General features: G+C 37.8%; 1 protein-coding gene across 3 annotated transcripts in view; it reads right to left on the bottom strand.

Moving 5' to 3' along the window:
• Positions 1-15,016: 15,016 nt before the first annotated feature.
• LOC149155562 (cytochrome c biogenesis protein CCS1, chloroplastic-like) overlaps positions 15,017-26,920 on the bottom strand; it is a 132,287-nt gene continuing 120,383 nt past the window's right edge. Inside the window, exons 2-10 of one of the 3 annotated variants that reach the window (XM_089445712.1) lie at positions 19,094-19,313; positions 18,507-18,618; positions 18,096-18,368; positions 17,527-17,792; positions 17,222-17,378; positions 16,600-16,683; positions 16,289-16,453; positions 15,416-15,602; positions 15,017-15,194 (exon numbers count right to left, since the gene is read on the bottom strand). In XM_089445712.1, the coding sequence (XP_089301838.1) occupies positions 15,537-15,602; positions 16,289-16,453; positions 16,600-16,683; positions 17,222-17,378; positions 17,527-17,792; positions 18,096-18,368; positions 18,507-18,618; positions 19,094-19,313 (1,343 nt within the window). In that variant the 3' untranslated portion in view covers positions 15,017-15,194; positions 15,416-15,536. Of the gene's footprint in view, positions 15,195-15,415; positions 15,603-16,139; positions 16,454-16,599; positions 16,684-17,221; positions 17,379-17,526; positions 17,793-18,095; positions 18,369-18,506; positions 18,619-19,093; positions 19,314-26,920 lie in introns of those variants that run through there. The other 2 variants (XM_089445714.1, XM_089445713.1) reach the window with 2 other exon arrangements.

Raw genomic sequence — 26,920 nt, 5'->3', positions numbered from 1 at the left:
GTTCTCTTCTTCTAGTTTCTCACATGTTTTCTATTTTTCTTCTAGTCAAAGAGACAAATTGTCTTTATTTTTAATAGCTTCTTCAAGTTTTTATTTTTTGATAAACAAATTTGTCATTGTCTGAGTTATACATACCTTCTTTAGCATGCTACAATTGTTATTTTAGCTGCATGTTCTTTATTCTGACCTTCTTTAACTCATCAAGAGCATTGATGAGTTCTCCTTCAAATTCTACTACTCCTACTTCTTCTTCTTCTTTAGAGTCTGTAATATTTTGTTTCTCGGAGTTTGCTCCAAATGACATTAGTAATCGTTCATTTGACTCATCCTCTAAGGATTTTTCACTATCTGACTCTGGAGCTAAGCTATCCTCTTTGGAGTAGAGCCACTTCTTCTTAGAGAGCCTCTTTTTTTTTATGTTTTTGAGCATTTGCTTTGAACTTTTGATCATCTCCATATTTTTTCCTCTCTTTGAAAGGGCACTTGGATGAAAATGTCCAACTCTTCCATAGTCAAAGAATTTGAAGGGTTGCTTTCCTTTATACTTTCTTGAGCCACGTTTTACTTTCTTGGCAAAGTGAGCCAACTCCTTATCAGATTCACAATTGGAGCAATCTTGATGATTTTGGTGCACCTTAGAATTCTTGGACACCTTGAACACTACCTCCTTTTTTTCAAACTTCTCTTTTCCTACACTCTTCTCATAGACTGTGAGAGTACCAAACAATTGGTCCATTGTGAGACTCTTTAAATTAGACATCTCTTCAATGGTAGAGATTTTAGCATTACATCTCATATGTAGAGATCTTAAGACTTTCTGAACAATTATATCTTCTTTGATGACTTCACCGAGACCTATAATCGTATTGGTTACTTCATCAAATCATAGGAAGTATTCTGTTATACTTTCTTCTTCACTCATTTATAAGCTTTCAAACCTCATTTTGAAGGTTTGAAGTTTGACCTGCTTGACTTTTTCATCTCCTTCATGACTCTGATTAAGCTTCACCCACACTTCCTTGGCAGACTTACAGTGCATAACTTTTACAAGCTCAAATTGACTAAGGCCAAAGAGAATGGCATTATTGTCTTTAGCATTATTTTCATACACCTTTTTATTGTCTACATTTGTGGGAGGGAGAACATCATAATCTATCAACACAAAGCTCCAATCATCCACCCTTAGAGACATAAGATAGGCTTCCATCCTAAATTTCCAAAAAACATAGTTTGTCCCATCGAAGATTGGTATCTTGCTTGAGTAAGCATCCTGACTCTCTTGCCTAGACATAATTCCTTATCGATCTACCTTCCAGTGGTTAAATTTTTCCTAAAGGAACTTGGCTTTGATACCAATTGTTGGAATAATGAATTACTGAGAGGGGGTTGAATTAGTAATAATGAGGTTATTAGATCTTTAAGCACAAATATTTATTTTTCACTAATGTTAGTTACTTGTGAGTGCATTCATAATACTATATACATAAACAACAAGATAAGTCATTCACATGTACACACAATCCATCAAATGAGCAGCACACACATATTGACATAAGTATCTTTACGTGGAAACCCAAAGGGAGAAAACCACCAATCTGTTTGTTATTATTATGTAACTTAAGAACCTACTTAATTACATCATTTGTTTTGTGAACACGCACTCACAGGAGGCCCCAACCCCCTTCAAACATCAAGCTACAACTTTCCAAGAGGCACCAACCTCTTATGAATGCACACCACTACCTGTTCTAGCCATTGTTTTACTTTTCATACAATTTTCAAACTGAAAAAAGAGACTAATACATATACATAGAAATATAAATCTAATCTACTGCAATACCAATCCCTTCTCTTATGATCAATAGTTCTCCTTTGAACTGTGCTCTCTACTACTCAACCAAGTCTAGTATCAACCCTATGCTACATTGTATATCTCATTTAACACTTGGCCTTAGTTACCCTTCATTTTAACACACTCACAATGTCACATGCTTCAACTCACAACTATTATACATTCCCCTAGTTTTCTCAAAGGCAATCCTGTGTTTTTTTCCTCTACTGTGTGAAGGTCGATGTTGTCTCTGGTGTCCTCCTGTTGCCTTTGTACCTTATAGTGCGCTAAAACATGGCACTATCTATTTTTTTTCCATTAGAATTCCTGCACTCTACAACTATATTCAAGTATGGAGATGGGATTAGTTCACTTCAACCATCGTAATCTCATTGAATTGCTGACTAGTTATCTTGGTGTCTCCCATACTCACAATGAGTTTTTAGTCGTCCTGCACACTCCAACAAGGCTCCCCATTCCTTCTTAACTGCTTCACAAATACCTTAGTGTACTAAAGGTGTGGCTCTCTTTCCTGCAGTAGCTGAACCACTTTTTCAAAGCCCATAGATTTACTGATATGTTGTCCTGAAGCCATTCTATTCATTTATTTCTAGGTGGCGTGCAAGTAATTATCAGAGGAGAATTGCTTCAGCTTGGTACAGACTTAACAATTGTCATTACTCAATTGTCACCAACCTCTCTGTGCACATTTATTAATAGTTGTCGACTTATACATCCTCTATAAACTATGTGTTGGATATGTTGACTCATTCATGGTTGTGACATGGAGAGCTAACAACTCATACATCCTTGAAACATATGCGCAACACTTGCCCACAGTGCCCCTTTTTTTTCATTGTATAAATATATACATATATATGTCGTCACTGAGTTGAAACCTCAAATCCCCGCATGCCTGTAACTTTTATTAATAGTGTTCCTCAAGTTCTTACGGGCTCGCGAGGTTACAAACTTGGTCCACCTAGCCTTAACACTTTTCTTGGAACTTTTCCTTTGATTTTGGCCCAAGATCCTTCCAATGCTTTCCTGCAATTTTTTAGCCTTATTCATGCCTAGAAGGCCCTTAGTCACTAGAACACATGAAAACTTTACAAAACCAAGTCATGGGCATGCCCTTCGATTTTTGACAGAACGTCAAATGTCAGCAAAATATTTGTCTCATGTCTCAATTATTTGTTGCAGAATCCCAATGCTTTGTCCCCTTTTTATTTTATTCTTTATGGGCTTACAGGCCTTTCAAGATTTCAGGTTTCCGAGTTTTTTCTCCCACTATCCATGACTCATTACTTGTCCTGTAACATTTTTATAAGCCTTTGGGCTTCCATGACTTCTGAGATTCTGAGTTTTGTTCCCGCTACCCCAATTTGACGCCATCCCTTATCCCTTGTTTTAAATAGACCTTCGAGCTTCCGGGATTCTAGGCTTCCTCCTACCCCGACTCACTGCAATCCCGTAACATTTTTTAATTAAGCTTCCAAGATTTCAGGCTTTTCGAGGTTCCGAGCAATGCTACTAATGACTTCATCCAAACGCCAATTTGCAGAATTCCACATACCGTTGGAAAGATATTTCTAGGAACTTTCCAAATATGCCATTTCAGGAGAAACCAAGTTGATCTCCTGAAACATAACCTCCTCCAAAGTCTAGGATTCCCCAACCATCATAATCATCTTTCTACGGATTCTCAACTAAGCCTGCTACTATGATGATTCTCTACATAATATTGCAGCAACCATGGGACTCACTCTGAAAAACATGCTCATCAATGCCAACATTTGTTTCTTCTAACCTTAATGATAATCCAGTTGAAATCAATGCCAACACACCAAGTGCCACTAACCATTCAGACAATGCCAACTGTCCAACAAGAATATCAATACGAGATACATATAGGATTTGGTTTTTGACTAATCAACCATTTTTCAAAATGGTGTGAGATTTTAGACTAAAAACTGAACAAGCATAACTAGAGCATGGAAATAGAAAAAGAATCAAAAGACCCAAACCTACCCAAGATGAGAAACCAGGCCTAGTCATAGAAAAGTTAAGACCCACCCCTAGGGGAAAATAAGGTATGCTTAGACAAAAGAATATGTTGTGACACGTTCAAGCATGTCTTAAAGGAAGCTAGGCTTGAAGGGTACTTTAATTGTCATGATGTAGTTCCCCATTGTGGTAGACTATATGCCAAAAGAAAAACATCAAAGCAAGCATTAAAGAGGGGTGGCATGACCTACCTTCTCTAACGACGACTGAAGCATAATGAGGGTATGTTGATGACTCAGGGAACTCTGCGACTATTTTTCCTCTTCTTTTCTTGACCAGCCATGAAGTAAAGGTGATCAAGAATCAATTATGCTTCTCCAACATCTCCAAGCGTGCATATATTTCCTACCTATCTTGGTCCTAAGCCTCCAAATCTTGGGCCACAAAAGTCTTCATGTAACAATACAACTTGAAAAGTCGTTGATATTTCATTCTTTGTTTTGGGTGGAGCTTGGGTCTGCAACAAAAGGGAGTATCTTTGCCTCAATCTAAACCCCATCATGGAGAACTTGAGCACCTCAATCAATTGCACTCAACGTTCTTGACCAAGCAAGGTGGAGCAATGAAATGCTTTCTCTACATTCATCACACCTATTTCAACCTTAGCCATTGTGTAAGGGAATTGCAAAGGGATTTTCCTTTGTGCCTTGAACTTTGCACCATGGAACTAAAGAGATGATATTCTACCTGAATTTGCAAGTCATTAGCAATATTGGTCGACACTATGAATGCAGGGAGAGTGGTGAATGTAGGTGACATTCCTTGTTGGTTTCCCTAAATCCCTCCACCAAATCTTTAATGAACCACATAATCAAATAGGGTGGTTTAAATTTCGTTATGATCCACCACGTTACTCTCCGTCACTTACCAAATCATTTATATGAATTCAAGTAGTGTCATATGCTCCCACATTATATTCATGTATTGAACCATCATGTACCTCGTCGTTTCCAAGCTCGCATATCGTATACCCCACTCACATCTTAACATGAGTGTCATTTGTGGTGTGCAAGGATGCAGGAATGGAGTTGAAGGTCCTGTACGTGGTATATGTTTCAACCCACTTGGGGACTTGTCACTAAATATTGTGTGTTTCTTGAAACTGCTAGCCACCCAACTTGGGGAATCTTGGCTCATACTTTGAAATTGAAATAAAGTTAGCCATGAGTATTTGCTGATTAAAGATGGAATGGGTATATCCACATGCACCATCCATTTAGAATACTTAAAAGACTAGTTTGTTCAACTAAATTAAGGTAATATTAAATGAAATTGTGACGCAACTAACAACCAAGGGTAAATAATAAAGAAGTTTTGAGTGAAATTATCGTCTTTAAATTGAATAATATTAGACCACAACACTATGTTTTCAACTAGCATTTGGCTCTAGAAAATTTAGTGATATATGATTGAAAATGGCATACTTGTTTTAAGAAAATTGTCATGTCACCATGTTGATTTCTAGAAAATTAAAGTTTCCATCCAGCAAAACTTTTCATCCTTAATACATTAAAGAATGATGTGAGGGTAGATAAGCCCTCGAGGTACTCTAAATTTGGAGTTATAATGCTTTTTCCAATCAAGTATCCAATGTCTTTCTTGATTTTTTGTCATCAAACAAATATATATATAAGGAAAGATGACATGAATATAACTTAGAAAACTTGTCGAGTCACATCATCTACTACGCTTGTCTAATTTTCATCATCAAAAAGGTTGGGCAATCCTTCAAATACCTTGAAACCTAGAGATCCAACAATGTCTATAGAGTGACCAAGCTAAATTTTTGTGCTACTTGCAACAAGATGCAAGGCAATGGAAAATCCTTTAGATGCTTCACCACTGAGTAACCCAACAAATTATGAATCATGATCAAGCTATACCTTTATGCTCATTGTAACCAGATGCAAGAGAGTAGAAATGTAGCACCATTACACCAAGAACAATCATTGAACTTAAGGAGTTAAACATTTGAAAGCACTAAGCACCACATGACTCATAAATGTCAACGTAGAGTGCATAGAGGCATTGGGTCTACTTTTATTTGTGTTGATAATATAATATATAGCCATGATATGATAATCTAACTCTATCATACACATAATTCTATAAATAAGAATAGTGCATACACTCATATTCCATATTTACATGTTCAACTTAAAAACAATTGTTGTTTTATCATATTCAGTATCAATTCTCACTCTCGCCTACAATATTCACTTGCAAAAGATACTCTGATAATGAAGATAGTGTGTTATTATGTCATGGAGAAGATCTGTATCTCAATTTTTTTCCATGGAATTTTTTTGTTTAATAATCACATCACATCATCGCTATTAGATAAGAATAGTTTATGCTAAATTCAAAATTTACTCTTTTCATTGTTTTTTAGTTAGTTCTAGTTTTTTTTGAAACCATGTTTTCCACCCACCTTCACACGTGCACTGACTACAAATTACAATTTTTTTATCAATTGCACTTAACACATGGTTAGATGTCGTCGACTTTAATTATGCTACCTTGTCATACAAATGGATGTAATATTATTCAACATTGACATATTGATGCTAATTTGTTGTACAAATGGATGTAATATTATTCATGGTTGAGATCTTTCAATATCTAGCATTTAACTAGCCAAATAAATGGAGTCAATTTTTATATTGTGCATGCATGTTGAAGTAGGAATTCTTTAGATGTTTAATCACAAGATACCATAAGACTTCATCATTGAACCATTCAACCAAGATTGTATTTTGGGTAAAACCCTTTCACCTCTTTTCACTACCTTAAATGTGGTTTGATTGTTTGTTTTTTAAACTTAAGAGGGGTTACGAACTATAAAGGGAAGACTCCATCATATGAATATATGGACTTTAAAAATGACACAAAAATAAGACGAGTTTAATAATAGTGCAACCTACTATAGTTACCAAAAAACATTTGCAACCTATAAACTTCTTTTACAACCTATACACTCTACTTTACAACCTCTACACTCTACAAGTTTCAAAAGTGGAATACCTGGTGGAAGTATAAATTGTTATATTTTACGAGCATTAAATGAAAATCAAATTCTCATTGATGGTTCCTATAGGCTTCTAATTTGTAGATTTACTCAACATGATGTCCATATTCTCCCATGGTGTAGTTAACAAGACACTAAAAAAACTCATATATTTGTTTGAAATGGTGCTCCTTGGTACCCCAAAGTGCATTCAAAGCCTCTCAAAGAGCATAATAGTTGCATCTTGTCACTTGATGATCTTTTTACAATGCATGGGGATACACATCTTATTAAATCTATCCACCCCACAAATAAATAGTTGTATCCCCGCTTAGGTCTTGGAAAACCATCTACAAGATCCATAAAGATGATTTCCCATGGCCTTGTTGGTATAAGGGATGATATAGACCTTAGTTCTTATCATTAATTTTATTAGTACAACAAAGTATGCATCCTCTAATGAATCAAATACATCTTGCATTTTGGGTATACACACACATCTACAAGTTGGCACAATTTTACAAACACCAAAAGGGCTCACAATTTTGGAGGTGTGAACATCTCATATTAATTGTGTTCTCTTACCTTTAAATACATAGATCTTATCCAACTTATACAGAAACCCATCTTGGAGAGGTTGATTAGTTTTGTTATCACCTTCTTCTTCATGAACTTAGATTGAAATATCTTGTTGAAGTTGACATCTTCTATGTTGTGTTATTTGTATGCATCATGGGTTAAAGGGTCCATGCACACGAGAGTACCCAAAGTTGTGATCTTGGGTGTTGGTGGCCTTAAATTATTTGAGAACTTGTTACTAGTATACTTCTTAGACTCGATGATGAGATGAAATCATAGCAAAAATACATCCTTGTGTAGTATCTTACTTGTTGAAGTTCATAACCATTGGGCCTAGAAATATTGTGAAGGCTAATGATTGACATGGATGATGGTCTCCATGTCAATCATGTAGTGCTTCCATTTCTTACCAACATGCAATATAGCATAGGACTCTCAGTTATATGTGGGGTAGTTTAGAACTATTTCATTAAACAATTCAAAGTGTTAACAAACTTACGTCCTTGCATCAACATTGCTCCCATAGCATACCTACTTACATATTTCTCCATTTCAAAGGGCTTCTACAAGTTGAGTGATGTGATCATTAGTGCTTGACTAATATTTCATTTAGATTCCTCAAAAGGCCTCTATTGATTCCTTCTCCACTAGTACCTCTTTCCATTTGTTGCTATGCCATGGAGTGACATAGTAATCACTAAAATGATGCTACAAAAATTTTAAGGCATTGTGTTTCTCCCACAGAGCTCTCAACTTCAGTGGCATTGGTAGGAGTTGGTCATTTGATGATGATCTTGATCTTTGCTACATCAATACTAAGTTCCCTCCACCAATCAAAAACTTAAATACACCAGGGATTGTCATAAAGCTTGCATTTCTTAAGGTTTCCTAACAAATGGTACTTTTTTAGAGTCTCTAACACCTACACAAGATGTAAGATATGTTCTTCCCAAGCAATATTAAAGATTGATATAACATCCAAGTACATTGTTACAAACCAATCTTAAAAGGAATGTAATACATCATTCATCAACCATATAAATGTTGATAGGGAATTCCATAAATGAAAAGGCATTGCCAAACATTCATATATACCATGCATCATCTTTAAGGCAATGTTCCAAGTGTCTTCTTTGATTAACCCTTAGTGGCATCCCATTTTGAGATCCAATTTGGTGAAATACGTAGCATAAGGTTGTTGATCCAAAAAGTCATCAATCCTAGGAAAAAGGCATCCATTCATAAGGGTGATCTTATGTAGCGCTTTGGATACAATACACATTCTCCAAGTCCCATCCTTCTTGTGCACTATGATGATAGGTGACCCACAATGTGAGGTTCTTAGTCATGTGCCTCTATGCTCCAAAAGTGGTTACATTTTATTCTTCACTCCATTTGTTTATAGTATGGATTCTCTAGACAATGTTATGTTTCACAAAGGAAAAACAAGTATATTTGTATTTGATGCTTCAATTCCCACCTAGGATATAGCCCTTTTAGATTTCGAACAACTTCTCCATACACTTACGAAAGCTTCTCCAACTAGTGGTCTTTCTCTTTAGTACATCTCTCCAAAGATGTTTTTACTTCAATTGATTCATTTTCTTAAGCAAAGAAGAGAAATACAATCTTCCTAATTGAGCTAATCAATTCCTTTTCTCAGTTAGCACTTAATCGAAAGATCTTTGAATTTTCCTTTATGCACATTGATGATGATGGATTTTCCATCCTTGACCAAGCAATATTGGTTTTATCTTATAATGCAGATCACATCCCTCATGTACAAGTATGGACTTCCAAAAACTACACCACACAAATAAGTGGCACCACATCAGCGTACACTTTGTCAATGTCATTTGCATTAATGGCAAATCTAATATTGCAAGTCTACTTGGTGTCTCTCAGTGACACATCCTTGTTTACCCATCTGATTGGGTATGGGTAAGGATGGTTTAAACTTCAATCCAAGCTTACTCACTATATGTTTCTTGATGATGTTGGCCTACAAACCGGAGTTAATAAAGCATCTGCATTTATCTTCTCAACTTGGGGATCTTGGTATGGAGGAGTTTAGACATATATTTCACTCTTCTTTGTAATGGGTGTTGTTGATGTTCACCTCCCCTTGCATTGTGATGCAAGCAATCTTCTTTTTTGTATATGTGTTACTCTCTATCCAATTACCCAAATTCATGCCTAGCATATTCTTCCTCTTAGCCTCCTACTTGTGGTTATTTGGCTTCGACTAAAGGTGTAGTTTATAACACTTATTTCCATTATAAGAATCAATGTTAAAATAATTACAGTGGTTGTTAGGATCTTTGGACTAACAAATAGTCGCAACAATCTTCTTACCCTTTCCTTGCCAATTCTTCTTTCCCTCCTTGGATGTACCTTGTTGATTTCATTGCTTGGATCGTTTGATTACCCTTTCTTCTTGTTTATCTCCAAATATTGTTCTTGCACAATGGCTCATTGATAGTCTTTAGGTTTAAAAAGCATCACTTGCCCCCTTAATTACTTTGTAGACCATTCAAGTACTTCAAGTGCCACATCCATATTCTAGGGAGATACTCCCAATAGAATGGTTTATTTTTTTTAACACAATAATGTACTCTTGCACACTTTTCCCATGTTATGCTCATAGTAGTGCCAAATAAGCATAGGTCCTCTTTGTACCCAATAAGGTGAAACTAGAACTTGATGAGAATTTTAAACTCCTTCCTCTTAGTTACTTGTGGATCACCCTATAGTGTAAGTTGTTGATTTGCTAGTGCTAATTAGACAAGCACATTTTTTTGTAACTGATAATTACTTCCAATTATATATGATATAATTTTAGCATGCCCAAAACATCATTAAGTAATTTCACTCAGAAAAATCAACATCTTAGAAACTTCAATGTTTTTCTCAAATTACTTCCCACATGAGAGAGAGAGAGAGAGAAACATGTGAGTGATGGGTGTGTGTGAAAATGAGAAGTTCAAGTGTCCTTTTAGAGTGATTTTAGGGTGCCTAGAGACATCTCTCTTTGCAAATTAAATTAAATTTTCTTTCTTTTAATTTAGAATTTATTTTTCTTTCTTTTAAATTCTACAGATGTGGAATACCTCCCGCAGCTACCCAAAATTCAACACCACCTCTTAACTAGGGAGGTATTCACCTTTACTTCCTCAGATATCCACTTCACTAAAAAAAAATCTCCATCCCAAGAAAAGATTGAATGAGCATGTTATATTAATGTATCCATCTACTTCATGTTCCATTCCAGAACCACGTGGAAAGCATACTGCATCAACATCATGCAAAGGATCTGGTCACCCACTAGCCAAATACCCTTTGGTGATATGGTCAGGTGCCCCTTGACCAATGTAAAACTAGTCCCGAGTCACCAACTAACCAAGTCGTCACTTGGAACCAAGTCAATTCTCCCTTACCAATGGTGAAACACTAGGCCCATTTTCCATTTCCCCACGTCATCACATGGCACTTGAATGGTAAAAATACTTGTTTGATGCTTTGAGGCACTCCCTATACCTACTAGTGAAGTAACCCTTGGCAATATGTTAAGAACCTTGAGACCGAGGGAGCACTCCATGCCCTGATGCTATCTAGGCCATTCTCCCTAGCCATATCACACAACACTTGGTCAATACCCTTGACCTAGGTTGAATCTATGCCCTGATGCTACAACATCAACACTCCCTCTCAACGAGGGAGGCATTCTCAACCACTCCAAGCTTGTCCCTGAAGTATACAAACTTCATCCAAGACAAAGGCTTTATGAGAATGTCAGCAACCTGCTCGTCCGTAGAAATGTATTGGAGCCTCACTACTCCCTTTTGTACCATGTCTTGGATGTAGTGGTACTTGATCTCAATGTGCTTCAACCTGTCATGGAAAACTGGATTTTCTGAAAGCTTCACACAGCTTTGATTGTCACAATGTATCACGGTCGTCTTCAGCATTTGATCAAACAATCCTGCAAGCAACTTATGAAGCCACACTACTTGACAACTCGCTAGACTAGCTACAATATACTCAACCTATACAATGTCGAGTGCAATAGATGTCTACTTACTTACTCATCCAAGGTATTATAGCAGAACCCAAACTGAAGAAACATCCTAATGTGCTCTTCCTATCTTCGACGCTTCTTGCCCAATTGGAATATGTGTATCCTTGAAGTTGTACTTCACGATTTTGAGACATGTCTTAATCCATAATTGATTGTACCACACATATCTCAACACATGCTTTGTTGCAATCCAATGTGCATGCCTAGGTTCCATCATGAATTGGCTCAGAGTGATCACTACAAAGCAAATATCAAGTATGGTATTAACCAGATACATCAAGGATCCAATCAATTGTCAATACATAGAAAGAGCCACCAAATCTGAGTCGGATCCTCTCAACTTCTTCAAATTGGTCAACATGGGAGTGGCCACGGACTTGCAGTCCATTCTCCCAAATCTCTGAAGGATCATAATAATATAGTTCTCTTGACCAACAAAGATCTCACCTGGTTTCTAACATAATTTTAATCCCAAGAAGTAATGCATCAAACCTAGATCCTTCATCTCGAACTCAGAGGTTAACTCACTCTAACACTGAAGCAAAGCTTCTTGTGGTAATCATTATTGCTTCCTTTATCACGAAAGCAAATCTCGCTGCCACTTGCTACTCCCTTCTTCACCTTGGCAAGTCCTTCTACTCCTGTCAGAAACAAGTCATCAACATATAATAGCAAGATCACATACTCACTTTTAACAACCTTGTAGTAAAGGTAGGGATCAACATCAATCTTCGTGAAACCAAGACTCACCAAGTACCCATCAATCTGAGAATACCAAGCCCGAGGTGCCTGCTTGAGTCCATACAAGGCCTTCTTCAGTCTGCAGGCATGAGACTCCTCATGTACCTCAAAGCCTTGAGGTTGCTCTATGTACACTTCTTCCTCAATCACTCCATTGAAAAAAATGGTTTTCACATTCATCTGATGCAATTTCCAATCCGTAATAGAAGCAATAGAAATAATAGTTCTAATAGTAGTGTATCTGGCAACTGGACCAAATGTCTTTTCATAGTCCTCTCTCTCTTTATGGGAGAACCCTCTTGCCAAGAATCTTGCTTTGTATTTCTCTATGTTGCGATCTATCGCAAGCTTGATCTTGTAGATCCACTTGGAAGTCACCACTGACTTCCCCTCAGTTCTCGGCACAATTTCCCACACATGATTCTTCATGATGGACTGATATTCCGCCATCATGGCATTCTTCCAAATTTGCTAGCTTGATGCCTCCTTATAGTTGGATGGCTCGGAATCAATGATGTGACTCATTAGTGCTGCATATCCTGAGTACTTCTTAGGATGTTTGCTTTACCTAAAAGTGCCATGGGGAGTCGCATGCCCTTCTACATCCTTCAATGTACTTCGAAGCCATGCCAACCTCTTCTTAGATTCTAGAACAATGACCCTAAGTGGGTCCACTGGCTCAATGGGCCTTTTCGAGTCTTCCTAATGATCTAAAGGATGTTCCATAAGTACAAAAGGACCTGAACCCATATCCTTGGGAGCCTTTTGAGCTTCATCATCATGAGAGACCCTTTAGTAGGCTACATCCTTCCATTCTACCTGACTATCTGCTCCCTCTGAGCTAGAAGCTCTTTAGGTCATATGGCACAGTTCTAGATGTTGTACAATTTCTCCCTCTTGAACACAAATCACTCTTGTTGAGTTTATGCTCGATCCTAGAAGAATCCTTTGAGATGCCCTTGTTAATTTCTTATGAACACTAGTGGACCTAAGTCACTATTCACCCCGCATATTCTCTAACCATTTACTCATTGAAAATATGAGGTTAAATCTCTCCTCACATTAAAATTTGTATTTTACTCCATTGGAATTAGGCTATAATCCACCCACATAGTGTTTGACTTTGTTAAATTGTTCCTCCATAATTTATGTGATTTTTTGCATAAATTTAGGTAGAAGTAAAAAGTAAATATGCAGTACATTCTTTATATTTCGATAATTAAACATATTTACCAGGAATTACTGCCCACCATAATTTATGCAATTCTTTGCATAAATTTAGGTAGGAGTAAAAGTAAATATGTTGTACATAAAGATTGTAACAACCCCAAAAATTTAACACTTCGTTGAGGCCTTTCTCCACCAAAGCTCTAATACCATGTTGATTTTCTAGTGCTAATTAGACAAGCACAATTTTTTGTAACTGATAATTATTTCCAATGATATATGATATTACTTTAGCACACCTTAGAACGTCATTAAATAATTACACAAAAAAATTCAACGTCTTATAAACTTCAGCCTCTTCCATTACTTCCCACCTCTAAGAAAGAAATATGTGAATGATGAGTGTGTATGGAAATGAGAATTTCAAGTGTCTTTTTATAGTAATTTTAGATGCCTGCAAATTAAATTTAAAATTTAATTTAATTTTCTTTCTTTTAACTTACGTAGTTGGGGAATACCTCCTGCAGCTACCCAAAAATCAACATAAGTACCTCTATAAATATTTCCCACCAATTTTAGATGTGACCCTCTAGCTTCAATAGGGAAAATGATATAGTCTCTTTTGCTATGTTTTGCAAATTGGAGTAGACCTCTAATTGTTTCAACCATTGACTCGACTTTATAGTATTAATCTCACCTTGATAGAGAATGATGTCCACTTTTGCTTCAAATTAGGATAGACACAAGGAAGATATGATGTTGGAACTTCGTCTCTCTTTCTATGGTTCTTCTTTATCTTTAGGGTTCCAATTAGAGCCAATGTCCATGTTAGCATTATGTAGCTCCCCAAAAGGTCTAAACTTGCTCTCTAGTGTGCTTACATTTATATAACCATAATGTCAGAGAGGTAGGAGACTTGCACTTCCAACGTTGCCAATCTCTCCTCCAAGTCATCCTTTGAGATGTAATTGTAACCATCTATCGTGATTAGGGTTTGACATTGTTTTCTTTACATTGACCCATGGACCTTGCAATATTCCATAAAGACCACAATAAAACTACTCAAATACCATGGTCTGAAAACTACCATGGATAATCCACTACATAATTAGTTGAAATAGATCTTAATTGCTGCTACAAACATTGTGAGGTTATACACTACTACACACGATTAATTATTATTAAAATGTAATACTAGAAGCATGCCACTCAAACTGTTGAATGTACTGAGAATATTAAAAAAAAGAAAAAGCAGCAATGGTAAAATGAAATCCAACCTCAACACATGGAACACAAGATGTGTCCTTGGGAACCCAATGTGGGAAAGCCTAACAAGAAGATGAGCATTGCATCTTGCTCTTTTCTTCTCGGATTAAAATGAAGCATTCAAAGAAAGATTGTCTCATTATGGAATATAATAGCCATTGTGGCACGCAACTAGTTGCTATAGTTTCTTGGTTTGTTATACTTTGATATCCCACTCATTTATAGTACTCAACAATGGAACAATGAATCATTACAATGGAAACATAAACCCTTCCTTTCCTTGCAACTCATTCTTTGACATGCCCTGATAACCATCCAAGGTTAGGCTTATGCATTTTTTGCATGACCCAACCCCTCATTAAGGTTAGGGTTTTGGACCTTAAATCTTCTTGAAATTCCATCAAATGACTAACCCCACATATGTAAGTAATGAGTGGTGATGTGGTATCCACTTGCTCCTGTAGTCATAAAAACATATATCAACTTGTTGAAGGAATAACTCTCACATATAAAGTTTAATTCAGGTGCTCTTTAGACTAGTGGAAAATCTTGATTAATAAAATGAAGTTGAAGTGATGAGAAATTTGTTTCCAAACTTTTTATCCCAAAAATTGTTGTTTAAAGACCAAAACAAGCTTCGAGAATTTCAAGACCCCAATCACCAAATCAAGTTCCAAACCTGAGATAGGCTTAGGAAGGCCATGGCTAATTTTCCACCCTAGAAAGTACATAAACACATGAAAAATGGTATAGTGATCCATTTTGGATCCGGTCTTCCCATGTGCCCTAAGGCATTCCTTCTACATTGTCTGATGGGTGTATAATTCACACTTCATGGAGTATGAACGCCCTTTTACATCCCCTTCCTGTGTCACAGTGAAATTTTTTGTGTCATAAATGGCTCTAGATACCACATCCACTCCCTGTTACATCAATACTTTCATTTATGTGCTAAATCGAGCTAAGATTAACTAATACATGTGTTTTTCATGCTTTCCTTGATGCAATGAATTACCTACTTTACACATTTTGTGATTGTGATTATAATTTATTGTCTGGGACTTCTAAATCTAATACTTGGATATATACAATTTAAATCTAATTTACTTGGAGATATAGTTCTTTCAAATGTGGCTCAAAGAAATTCAACACTAATATTTTGACATTACCATACGATGCACTGATTTATACCCTTATTATTTAGTTTTTTGCTTCTCTTGCCAAAATTATTTGCTAGAAATTCTCATCTTGATGCAAATTCATTTGTTGTTCATCTGCGATAGTGCAGTCTGATTTAAAGTTGACGCAACAGATTGGAAATTAACAGCGAATATACATATTACTGTGATATTAGCTCACAAATTTGTAGAAAGTTGAGACTGGCTTTTCAAGACATCTCCATATGAACCAACAATCGGTTTCTTAACACTTATTTACAAACAAGCTCCTCATCCTGCTACGAATGTACCTCTGTAAAAAGAATGTAAAATTAATTTCGTGACAGAACTTTAATCTTATTTATCTCAAATTTGTTTTCACTTAACGAGGATACCTCATCATCGTCTAAGCTCACGGCCTCATTAGTTTCTACAAGTTCATTGCTTACTATTTCTGGAATTGAATCAAGTATCCGATTCAACTCAACTGGAAAACCTAGCTTTTCCCTATTACTCTTTCCTCCAACAACAACCGTGGTTCCCTCTTGCAAGGCCCAGACCTACACATCCAATAAGCATCATTTTGTTTGTAGATCAACAGGCCAGGCATCATTTTCTGAGCGTTAGCCTACCAGTGATACATAGCTAAAACTTATAAATTGATTTGAACATCCCTAAATTAGAGAATTGCTGTATCAAGGTTTACCTGTGAATGAGAAAAATAACTAACAATAGTTGTCAACATGAGTGCACCAAATCCTGCGTATACCACAGGAACCCCTGGATCCATCTAAACAAGAAAGCAAAAGAGTTAGCCAAGTAGAAGACCGAAAATATCAAAACAGATTCTTCTAGACATCCAAAATTTGCAGTGATTTTAACATGAAAATTAGCAAGGAAATTATATGCACTAGTTTTATAAGAATGATACTAGATAGTAAGCAGTCAAAGACCTTCCCTAATACTTTACTCACTATATAGAAGACTAAGAAATTATATACTAGATCATGGTGCAAATCTCAATAATGCCAGACTCCATGAAATGTATGAATTCCAAAGCGTATGAAAGTCTGTCAGACATTTTCCTGTTAATATATTTCTGAACCAATTAAAATGCCTGCAACAGAAGAGGCAGTGGTAATCTATAACTCAACCCCTTCTCTTCTGATAAAATTCCATGTTTGAATTTGAAACATGAATGCTCAATCTTAGTACAATCCAAAACAGAGTTGTCCATGACTTCAACATCATTTCTTTGTGGGCTTATACAATAAAAGTATCTCAGGAAGTTGTGAAAGACAACAAACATGGAGAAGAAAAAGCCTAACCTTCAATTCTAAGCCAGTGCTACCAATTGCATCATCCACAACTATGTTCACACCATCAACAGTTATTGGACGATTTGACCCAGGCCGCCGAACTCCTACAAACTTTCCTTCTTGATCGTACAGCACCACTGATTGCAGATCACGAGCCAAAATTGATCTGCAGTGCCCAAAAATATTAATAGAAAACTGACCAGCTTAAACATGTTGTTAGAAACTGGTAGCTAATTACTCTAAAAGGTTTTTTTACACGTAAAGAGTGACTTTGAAAATTACAAGCCAGGAAGAGGTTTGCAGTGTCAACTCACATTCCTTTAGGTTTGGTAGAACTACTGTCATCTTCTAGTGGCAAGAATGTTCCAAAAAGCTTTTTATCCCCATTCTGTAATGTAGCCATTGCAAGATTGAATGGCCCTGCACCATCTCTGTGTACTTGAAGAGCTGAAATACCCCAATCAGTTTGATATATAGTTACCCCTCCAAATCGTAAAGGGTGGTTCACACTGATTGTCTTCCTCAAAACTTCCTTGCCATCCATATTCCGTAGAGAAAGGTCTGAGTGAAATTGGGATACCTATACAAACAAAGGAGAGTTGTATCTTAATCCATTGGATACCTGCAAACCATGTCGTAAAGAGAGAGCTGCTTCAACATCTTTGTTTCAAAAAAATTTAAATTACCCAATAAATTTTAGATTCTCAACAGCAATAAAGTCAAGTTACATAAAAGGAAGAGAAATAGTGTGGTAATAGTGGCAGCTAGCATGCCTTTCCTTTTCCTTTTTTCTAACATTTTTTTGTGTACAGGGTTTTTAAGAGGGGAAAGGGGTTGAAATAACACAAGTTCTGTGTGCTTCTCAACTGAGAAAGATAAATACCTCTCCATTTTCATAGTAATCAATGTAAAATTTGTTAACGTGGACTTCAGTCGCAAAAGCAGATATTGGCCTTGATAAAATCCCATTTGGATTAAGCACATCTCCCATCCTAAAGTTCAAGCCTTGAGGAACTGTAACTGAAGCCCGATATGCCCCCACGGAACTAAAGGTTGCTCCTGCCATTATGAGCAAAAGAGCTCCATGGACACCAATAGGCGCAAGCCTACCAGCAAGCCCTTTGAATCCATACAGAGCTGAATTACTCAAAAATACCTGTGAGCCATGAATGTTAAGAAACTGAACAAGACTAAATAATCCACAGCATTATTAAGAAATCTAGTCACATATCAAATGAAGGATACATGAGATGGCCTCATTTCCCCCAATGGTATGACTATTTTAAAAATTTACCTCATATCCTGCACCCATCAGGAGAACACCAAGATCCTGAATGCGAGCTCTGGGAAGTGAATCTGCCACATCAAGCTTTAGGATGGCTGATCGAGACTTCATGAATGACCATCTACACGAAATGATCTGTCACTGTTAGAGAAGACCAGATTTGAATAGAATTTTTTTCTAGTGACAAGACAAATATACTTTGATTCTCAGTTCAAGATTAAAAGTAAACATAGAACTGAAAACCGAGTCTATGTGAATTTCTGAACACGAGAATAGATGAGGTCATGTATACAAATTTAAAAAGATAACCAAATCCAATTGAAGAACCTAGTAGTCATCAAAAGATATTATGATAAAGGTGTGGCAAAGGAAAGAGGGCATCCCAAAATTTTTCCCATACCAACTTGAAACCTGTACTAGGCTGAGGTCCAGGATTCACAGCCTTATATATCACAACAAGAAGGTAGGAACAGCAAAGTAAATGCACTTTTTAGACAAGGTATAAGAACCAAACAACGTTGTAATTTACATTCCAATATCATCTTCCAGAACAGAGAGGCTGGTGCATGATGATACAACTCAAAAAGAGAGCACACCTGCGAGCAACTTTAACCATTGGAAGTTGTGTTGTAGTAGTACAAGCCATCAATGATGCTGCCAACAAGATGCATAGACCAAGAAAATAAGGGGCTGTGTAAACATGATCTAAGCAGAGCCCCAAGACCCAACGCCATGTGAGAAAGCCGAAAGCAGGATTGTCCTCTGGATACTTCTCAAAGTAGTATTGTGGACTTTCACCTTGCTCTATGACTGTGCCTGCATAGTATGAGAAGCATGATTGCACTTAAAACTTAAAATAACACGGAGGAAATGTCAAGCAACAAACGCACCTATTAACAGATTAGAAAGCGGAGGAACTTCCTCACTGCATCAGGCTTTATTAAATAACAAAAAACAAGATAAAATACTAGAAATCAAAGAGTTCGGGAAATGAGCTGTAAACAAAATCTCCAAAGGAAACAGTGGAATTCATTAGTCAGAAAAGAAGATAACATGGGGGAATAAGAAATAAAAAAATGGCTGAACCTCTGCTTAATCTGTCTAAACTACCACCTAAAGGCTAAAGGTGCTTTCTATGGCTTGTTATGTTAAAGAAAAATGGGGTAATAATGTACCAAATAAATCACCTATTACAGAAACATCAATGTCAGCTTAGCATAACAAGCAATGGGAGTTTAACATGCTACGTCAGTTCAAAGGTCAACCTAAACAGCATGGAGAATCCAATATAAACGAAAGATAAAACCAATTAGTCCGTGGATGGTTTGGAAGGATTCTAGCCTGTCACTCCTAAATTTGTCCATCCAGTCTAGCTGAAAGTAAGATAATTTGCTTTATTTATAAACAGGTGCTGTCTTACAATTTTCATCCTTTATCAGGAAAACATAGTGTTCAACCAGAAAATTAAGTCTGGAATGAGAAAAAAGGACTTAAATTGAACTGCCAGAAAACTTAGTGAAATCACCAAAACCAGATTCTACAAAAATGGATCACTATGATTCTGATTTCTCATTTGATTTTTTATAGCTTTATCAAGTTATTTTCAATTTGAATCAATAAAAACACAGGTGAAACATTTTAGGAACAAGAAAACGTATATAAGTTCTATCTCCAACCTTACTAATAATTCTTTCTCAATCCATGCATAACTAACACTCTATCAGACCTGGAAAAATGGAGTTTAGTTTTTCATTTTGCCCCACTGTATCCACGTGAGTCACCACATAATAGAAAATTGCATTGGTTTCAGGATTAGACCCTATTCACAACTGGATGTACAACTTTACAAAACCATAACCCCTAACATCTTAACCTACAACATGATCTAGGTCAAATTTATAGTCTGTCAAAGGCTGTGGAATGTATTTTAAATTATTTCAAATGGTTGTGATTGTCATGGATAGTTTCATCAATCTAGGAGATTTAAATAGGCTCAGACTATTGCAAACAGTTTATATACATATATATATATATATATATATAGATATAGATATAGCCCAAGGGGTTAGCTCAACTGGTTGTCACCTATGGTGCTAGGAGAAATCTGACTAGTTCTATACCAGCAGTTACATGGCTCAAATCCCCCCTGGTTGAGGTGCACTAATCTATGCCAATGGGTTTACTAGGGATGCCATCTACAAATGTGGGGAAGCATCCCTTGGATTTCCCTGTGAGATTTTCCTTGAAAAAAAAAAATACATACACACATTTACATATATATACTTCTAAACCCTTGAGGGTTAACTCAATCAATTGAAAGCTCCACCCGAGGCATGTTGCCAATGGGAGGCCATACTCATACGTTCAAATCCAATAGAGTCCCTCAAGGTCACCAACCACTATTGTAGCTAGCAGTTAAGTTGCCCTCCATCTAGATATTCCAAAGAAGAGGGGGGAAACCAGTAAGGTTTCCCTTGGGGATATATATATAGAAAGAGAGAGAGAGAGAGAGAGAAGCCGTGGATGCATCAAGCACTTCCTCCATGATCTTGCACCCCTTGTGCAGGAGCTCAAAGGAGATATCTGATAAATCTATATGGAATAATTTCTTCCTTTTACCTTACTTGATGATGTCCTATCTTTCAAGCGAACGCTACTTGAGGATTGTCAAAGTGCTTTCCAAGAAGAGAGATTCACTTCCTCCAAGAAAGGCATCCATCTCCACTCCCAACCAAAATGGAGGTTGTCCCTTCAAGACTTATACAACTACAATCACCATAAGGAGATGATGATGATGGGGCCTCCACAAGACAAGATGACTAATTGTCGCTAGGCCAGCCTTGTGAACTCCTAACCATTCGCTACGCAGGTTGGTGAAGGAGCCATTGTGAATCCCACCTGAGAGTAGTGATATTGAAACCAAAATTGCAGTTTTTTTTCATATACAAAGAACATATACCAATACCCACAGTCTAGAATCTAGATAGCCCACCCTCAAAACAACAAACCGTCTGCATCATGGGTTGACCATAATGCTGGAGAAAGTAGATTAAGAGGGAGAGAAGCTTTTTCTATTGAAGCAATCTCAATACCAAAATTATCAACAAAGAGATCAATTGGTCCACTAAGCCCATCTTTGTCACAGCAAGATTAATCTTCTCGAGCATAGTGAAAGAGTGGACTTCTGTAATAAGTTTGGAGAGATCCATGTGAAAGCATGCATCGGTATATCCTTCCCCTGTGTGATGAGACTTACCCCTTAAATCGACTCATAAACTTTTGCTCCCAAAGTAGTTGGTACAAGACATCCTACAATGTCATTGCCTCCCTTCACAGATCATTGATTATAATATGGCATCCCCACCAATGCTTTCCCAGCAAACAATTACACCACTTGAACCCCATTAAAAATTATGGACCATTAACAACACAATTCACCATTTAAACCCAAATTTGGTCTCCAATGGAAACCCAACGAATTGAAATCATGAAAAACACATGGCCATTTCATTATTAAATGAATTCACATATACATCATGCACAAATTCATCTTCATAGCAGTGTATAAAGATTTAAATTCCAAAAAAGAGCACAAAGATTGAACATTCATCTTTTAACAAAAGATAGCCCAAGAAATTAGTTGTGTATGAGCGATTCACCACCCAAACAGAGGCATCCAATGCAGATGCCACCCCTAGATTGAGATATGAGGTCACCAATGTGAAGAACCAACTATGTAATCTTACAACTCACTCAACCCAATGTTGATTTTTTGTAGCATCGGATGTGCTCTAGCCTTGAAATTTGGAGGAGAGGCTAAGGCACATGAGATCTCCAAGACCCAGAAAGCATTTTGAGAAATTCCACCCGGATAAGGAGTTATTAAAATAATTAATATTTTTAATGAGTTCCTAAGTCTAAACTTAGGAAAATAAAAATATTAATGGGTATTAATAAAGATAAGGGTGAGAAGCTTCTAAGAGACGAGGATCAAGTCTGTTTTAATCTTAGTCGTTGATTAGGGACTTAATCTCGAATGTTGATTCATCAACAAGAAAAGTATAAGAGAAGAATTGAGGATCATTTGGAGACACACCGGCAGATACTCAGTATCTCAAGGAAAATCGATTCTCAAATAGAGGAGATTGATTTCAGAGGGAGAGCTGCAGGGTGGAGGAAGAGGAGGGCATTAGCAGCAGGCAGTGACAGAGGAGGAGCTGATGCAGGGACAGTGGGAGACAGCGCAGAGAGAGACGCAATCCAGAGAAGAGACGTAGAGCCTACGCAGGCAGATGCAGTGCCACTCAAAGCCACGTTGGGCCACGTAAAGTGATGCAGGGGTGACGCAGAAGTGGGAGCAGGGTCTCCAAAGTGTCAGAAGGTCTCAAAATTTAAGTCTCAGGTGTTTTCTTTCAGTTACTCTGTAAAATCATTCCTTGTAAAAGCAATTGCTGCTGAAGATTAAGAAAGCCCTCATCTGCTGCACCGGTTTTCCCACATTGGGTTTTTCCGGAGACAATTGTCCAAAAATAACTGTGCTAATGTGATTGGTTCTTGTGCATGTATTTTTTCTCTGGATAATTGTGTGATAACTGCAATAGAATTTATTTTAATATTTACTGAAGGGATTTCGTAAATAACTTATTGTGAATAATAAGTAGGTGAAATAAATCAGTTGCTACAGTAGTAGAATTTCAGTTTAGAAATTTTCACATGGTATCAGAGCAGAGATCCAACAACAGGAGAGGAAAATCGATTATGGGTCAAGAGCATGATGCAAAGGCATCCACCCAAGAGGACTTGCGTAGATTTCCAGAAGAATGCACAAGGGGCATAAATTACGATTATTCTATGTTAGCTTCCAGATTCAAAGAAGAAGTCGCTTGCTTAGCAAGCTCTGCCTCCTCGAAGGTTTGGTATATAGACAATGGAGCTTCCTAGCATATGACAGGAATCCGAGAATGTTTTTCAGATTATCAGGAAGAAAGAATGAATTTTCAAATCACCATGGGAAATAAAGCAAAGTGTACTCCAATAGGAAGAGGTACTATAGTTTTTCAAACCGAAGCAAGAGAGCAGCTTCGAGCAACCAATGCGCCGCATGTGCCAGGATTGGGGATGAACTTACTTTCCATATCTCAACTTCAGAACGAGGGCTAGGACATTTTCTTCACTAAGGAGAAAGTATATGTCAAACACCCGAGTTGGAAAAAGAAGGCCTAGATTGGAATCAGAAGTAACAGGTTGTACAGGTTGCAGCTAGAATCACCAATGGCATTGATAGGTAGTAATGGAGACAAATATTTGAATGAACTATGGCACAGGAGGATGGGACACTTACACCATGGGGCTCTGAGAATTCTCAGGAAAACAGTATCAAGAGTTCCAGAACTAAGTACTGAACAAGATGATGTATGCAGAGGGTGCGCTCTAGGCAAGTATGCCAAAGCAGCGTTTTCCAGAAGTAACAATAGGGCTAAGAGTGTGCTAGGATTGATACACTCAGACATCTGCAGACCGATGTCCACAAAAGCTCTTAGTGGTGCCAAATACTTCGTCACCTTCATCGATGACCATTCCAGGAAGACTTGGATCTACTTTCTAAAAACCAAGGATGAGGTTTTCAGTCGATTCAAAGAGTTCAAGGCTCTAGTGGAGAATCTGACAAGAAAGAAGATAAAAGTGTTGCGCTCAGACAATGGTGGAGAGTATGTTGACAAGGACTTCATCGATTTTTGCGCTAAGGAAGGCATCAGAAGAGAGTGGACAACTCCCTACAATCCGGAGCATAATGGAGTAGCAGAAAGGAAAAACAGGACTATTGTGGAAGCAGCTAGGGCAATGTTGTATGATCAGGATATGCCTAAATTCCTGTGGGCAGAAGCATGCAGCACGACAGTTTATGTCCGAAACAAGACTCCTCACACGGCATAAGGCAAAATCACTCCAGAGAAGGTCTTCATTGAGAAGACACTTGAAGTCATTCATTTCAAGATATTTGGGAGTCTTGTGTATTGCCATATACCCGAAGAGAAGAGAAAGAAATTAGAACAAACTGCTGAGAAAGGATATCTTGTGGGATATAGCGAGAATGCTAAGGCATATAGAGTCTATCTTCCTGGGAGTAGGAAGGTATTAGTTTGGCGGGATGTAAATTTCATGGAGGATAGAGCTTTCAGGAAATCCCCAGAAATGCCTTCCAAGGAGCAGTCGAAAGATGAGCCGTTGGTCAAACCACTTCAACCAGAGCAAAATAGTACTAGAAATTTTCCTGAAGACAAAGCTTCAGAATAGGAGGAATCTCAGAAAGAGGAAGAGCTGATAGATGTGCCTACTACCAGTGGAAGAACGAACCGAGAACTCCGACAAATTCTACTAGATGCAGAAGACTTCATTGGTGCACCCTAGACCAATAAAAGGGAGAGAAGACAGCTAGACAGATATGAAGCCTAGTAGCTCAGGTTGGGGAACCTTCTAGTTTTCAGGAGGTCGTTCAGAATCAAGTATGGGTGGATGCTATGGTGGAGGAATACGACTCTATATTGGTCAATGATGTCTGGGAAGTGGTAACTAGGCCTCAGAACAGATCAGTGGTAGGTTCGAGATGGATCTACAAGGTCAAATATGATGCAAACGGCAGTGTGGAGAAATACAAAGCCAGGTTTGTGGCTAAGGGGTATGCTCATAAGGAAGGGATAGACTACGAAGAAACCTTCGCCTCAGTAGCCAGGTATACTTCCATTAGAACCGTGATATCTCTTGCAGCACATATGGGGTGGGAGATTCATCAGATGGATGTCAAGAAGACATTCTTAAACGGGATAATAGAAGAGGAAGTATACATTGAACAGCCAGAAGGTTTTGAGACACATGAGAAGAAATTTCATGTATGCAGATTAAAGAAAGCCTTGTATGGGCTTAAACAAGCACCTAGGGCATGGTACGGTCGAATTGATGGCTACTTGCAGAAGATGGGGTTCGTCAAGAGTGACGCAAACCCTAATCTCTACTATCTGGTTGTAGAGAATGAGCCTCTAATCCTAGTGTTATATGTGGATGATCTCTTCCTAACAGGATCATCCAGGCTCATCAAAGACTGCAAGAAGAACCTAGCCACAAAATTCAACATGAAGGATTTGGGACAGATGCATTATTTCCTGGGGTTGGAAGTTTGGCAGCAAAAGGGTGAGATCTTCCTTGGACAAGGGAGATATGCTACAGAAATCTTGAAGAGATTCAGGATGCAGGACTGTAGACCTATGGCTACTCCAATGATCACCAACTGGAAGAAGATTGATGCATCAGAAGATAAAGACGTTGATCCCACCTTGTACAGACAACTTATAGGGTCCCTGATGTATCTGGTCAATACTAGGCCAGACATTTGTTACACTGTCAAGATCCTTAGTCAGTTCATGGTGGAACCTAAGAGTGCGCACTGGGCAGCAGCCAAACATGTTCTAGGTATATATAAGGAACAGTTGAGCATGGACTATTGTACACCAAAGGCAATGACATCAGGATGAGTGGGTTCACTAATGCAGATTGCGCTGGAAGTTGGTAGATCGGAAAAGTACAATTGGGCATTGTTTCAACATTGGATCAAGAATGACCTCTTGGTGCAGTAGGAAACAAAAATCCGTGGCTCTGAGCTCAGCTGAAGCAGAATATATGGTAGCTAGCATAGCTTCGTGCGAAGCCATATGGCTTAGGAAATTGCGTGTGAATCTATATAGGAGAAGGAAGGAAGCGACCAAGATCATGTGTGATAATCAAAGCATCAAGTTCTCTGAGAATCTAGTATTTCATGATCGGTCGAAGCACATTGATATCAGGTGTCACTTTGTTAAAGATCGTGTCCAACGAGGGGCAATACAGTTGAGATACACTCCAACTAGAGAACAAGTGGCAGACGTCCTCACCAAGGCTCTAGCAAGAACAAAGTTTGTTTATTTCTAGGAGAAGATGGGGATGGTAAAGAATCCACTTCAGTAGCAGAAATGGATAAGAGTTAGGAGTTGCAGTGCAGCAGTTAGCAGTGGCAGTGCTATGCGCAGCATGATGCGGCATGTTGAGAGGGAGTTGTAGTACAGGTGTGGCAGTGGCAATGGCAGTGTCATGGGCAGCAGTACAGGAAGCAGCAGTGCAGGGGATGTGAAGCAGTAGGCCAATCATCAACACAAGTACCAATGCGGAAGATCAGTATGATGTTTCTATAGTGAAACATTGCTAGAGCACATTCCTCACTAAGAGGGAGTGTTGATTTTTGGTAGCATCAAATGTGCTCTAGCCTTGAAATTTGGAGGAGAGGCTAAGGCACATGAGATCTCCAAGACCCAAAAATCGTTTTGAGAAATTCCACCCGGATAAGGAGTTATAAAAATAATTAATATTTTTAATGAGTTCGTAAGTCTAAACTTAGG

The sequence above is a fragment of the Pinus tabuliformis genome, chromosome 9 (assembly GCF_031772625.1).
Source record: "Pinus tabuliformis cultivar Carrire ecotype Pingquan chromosome 9, CPIR1, whole genome shotgun sequence".
Lineage (NCBI taxonomy): Eukaryota > Viridiplantae > Streptophyta > Pinopsida > Pinales > Pinaceae > Pinus > Pinus tabuliformis.
This window is presented reverse-complemented; position numbering and strand designations above follow the sequence as displayed.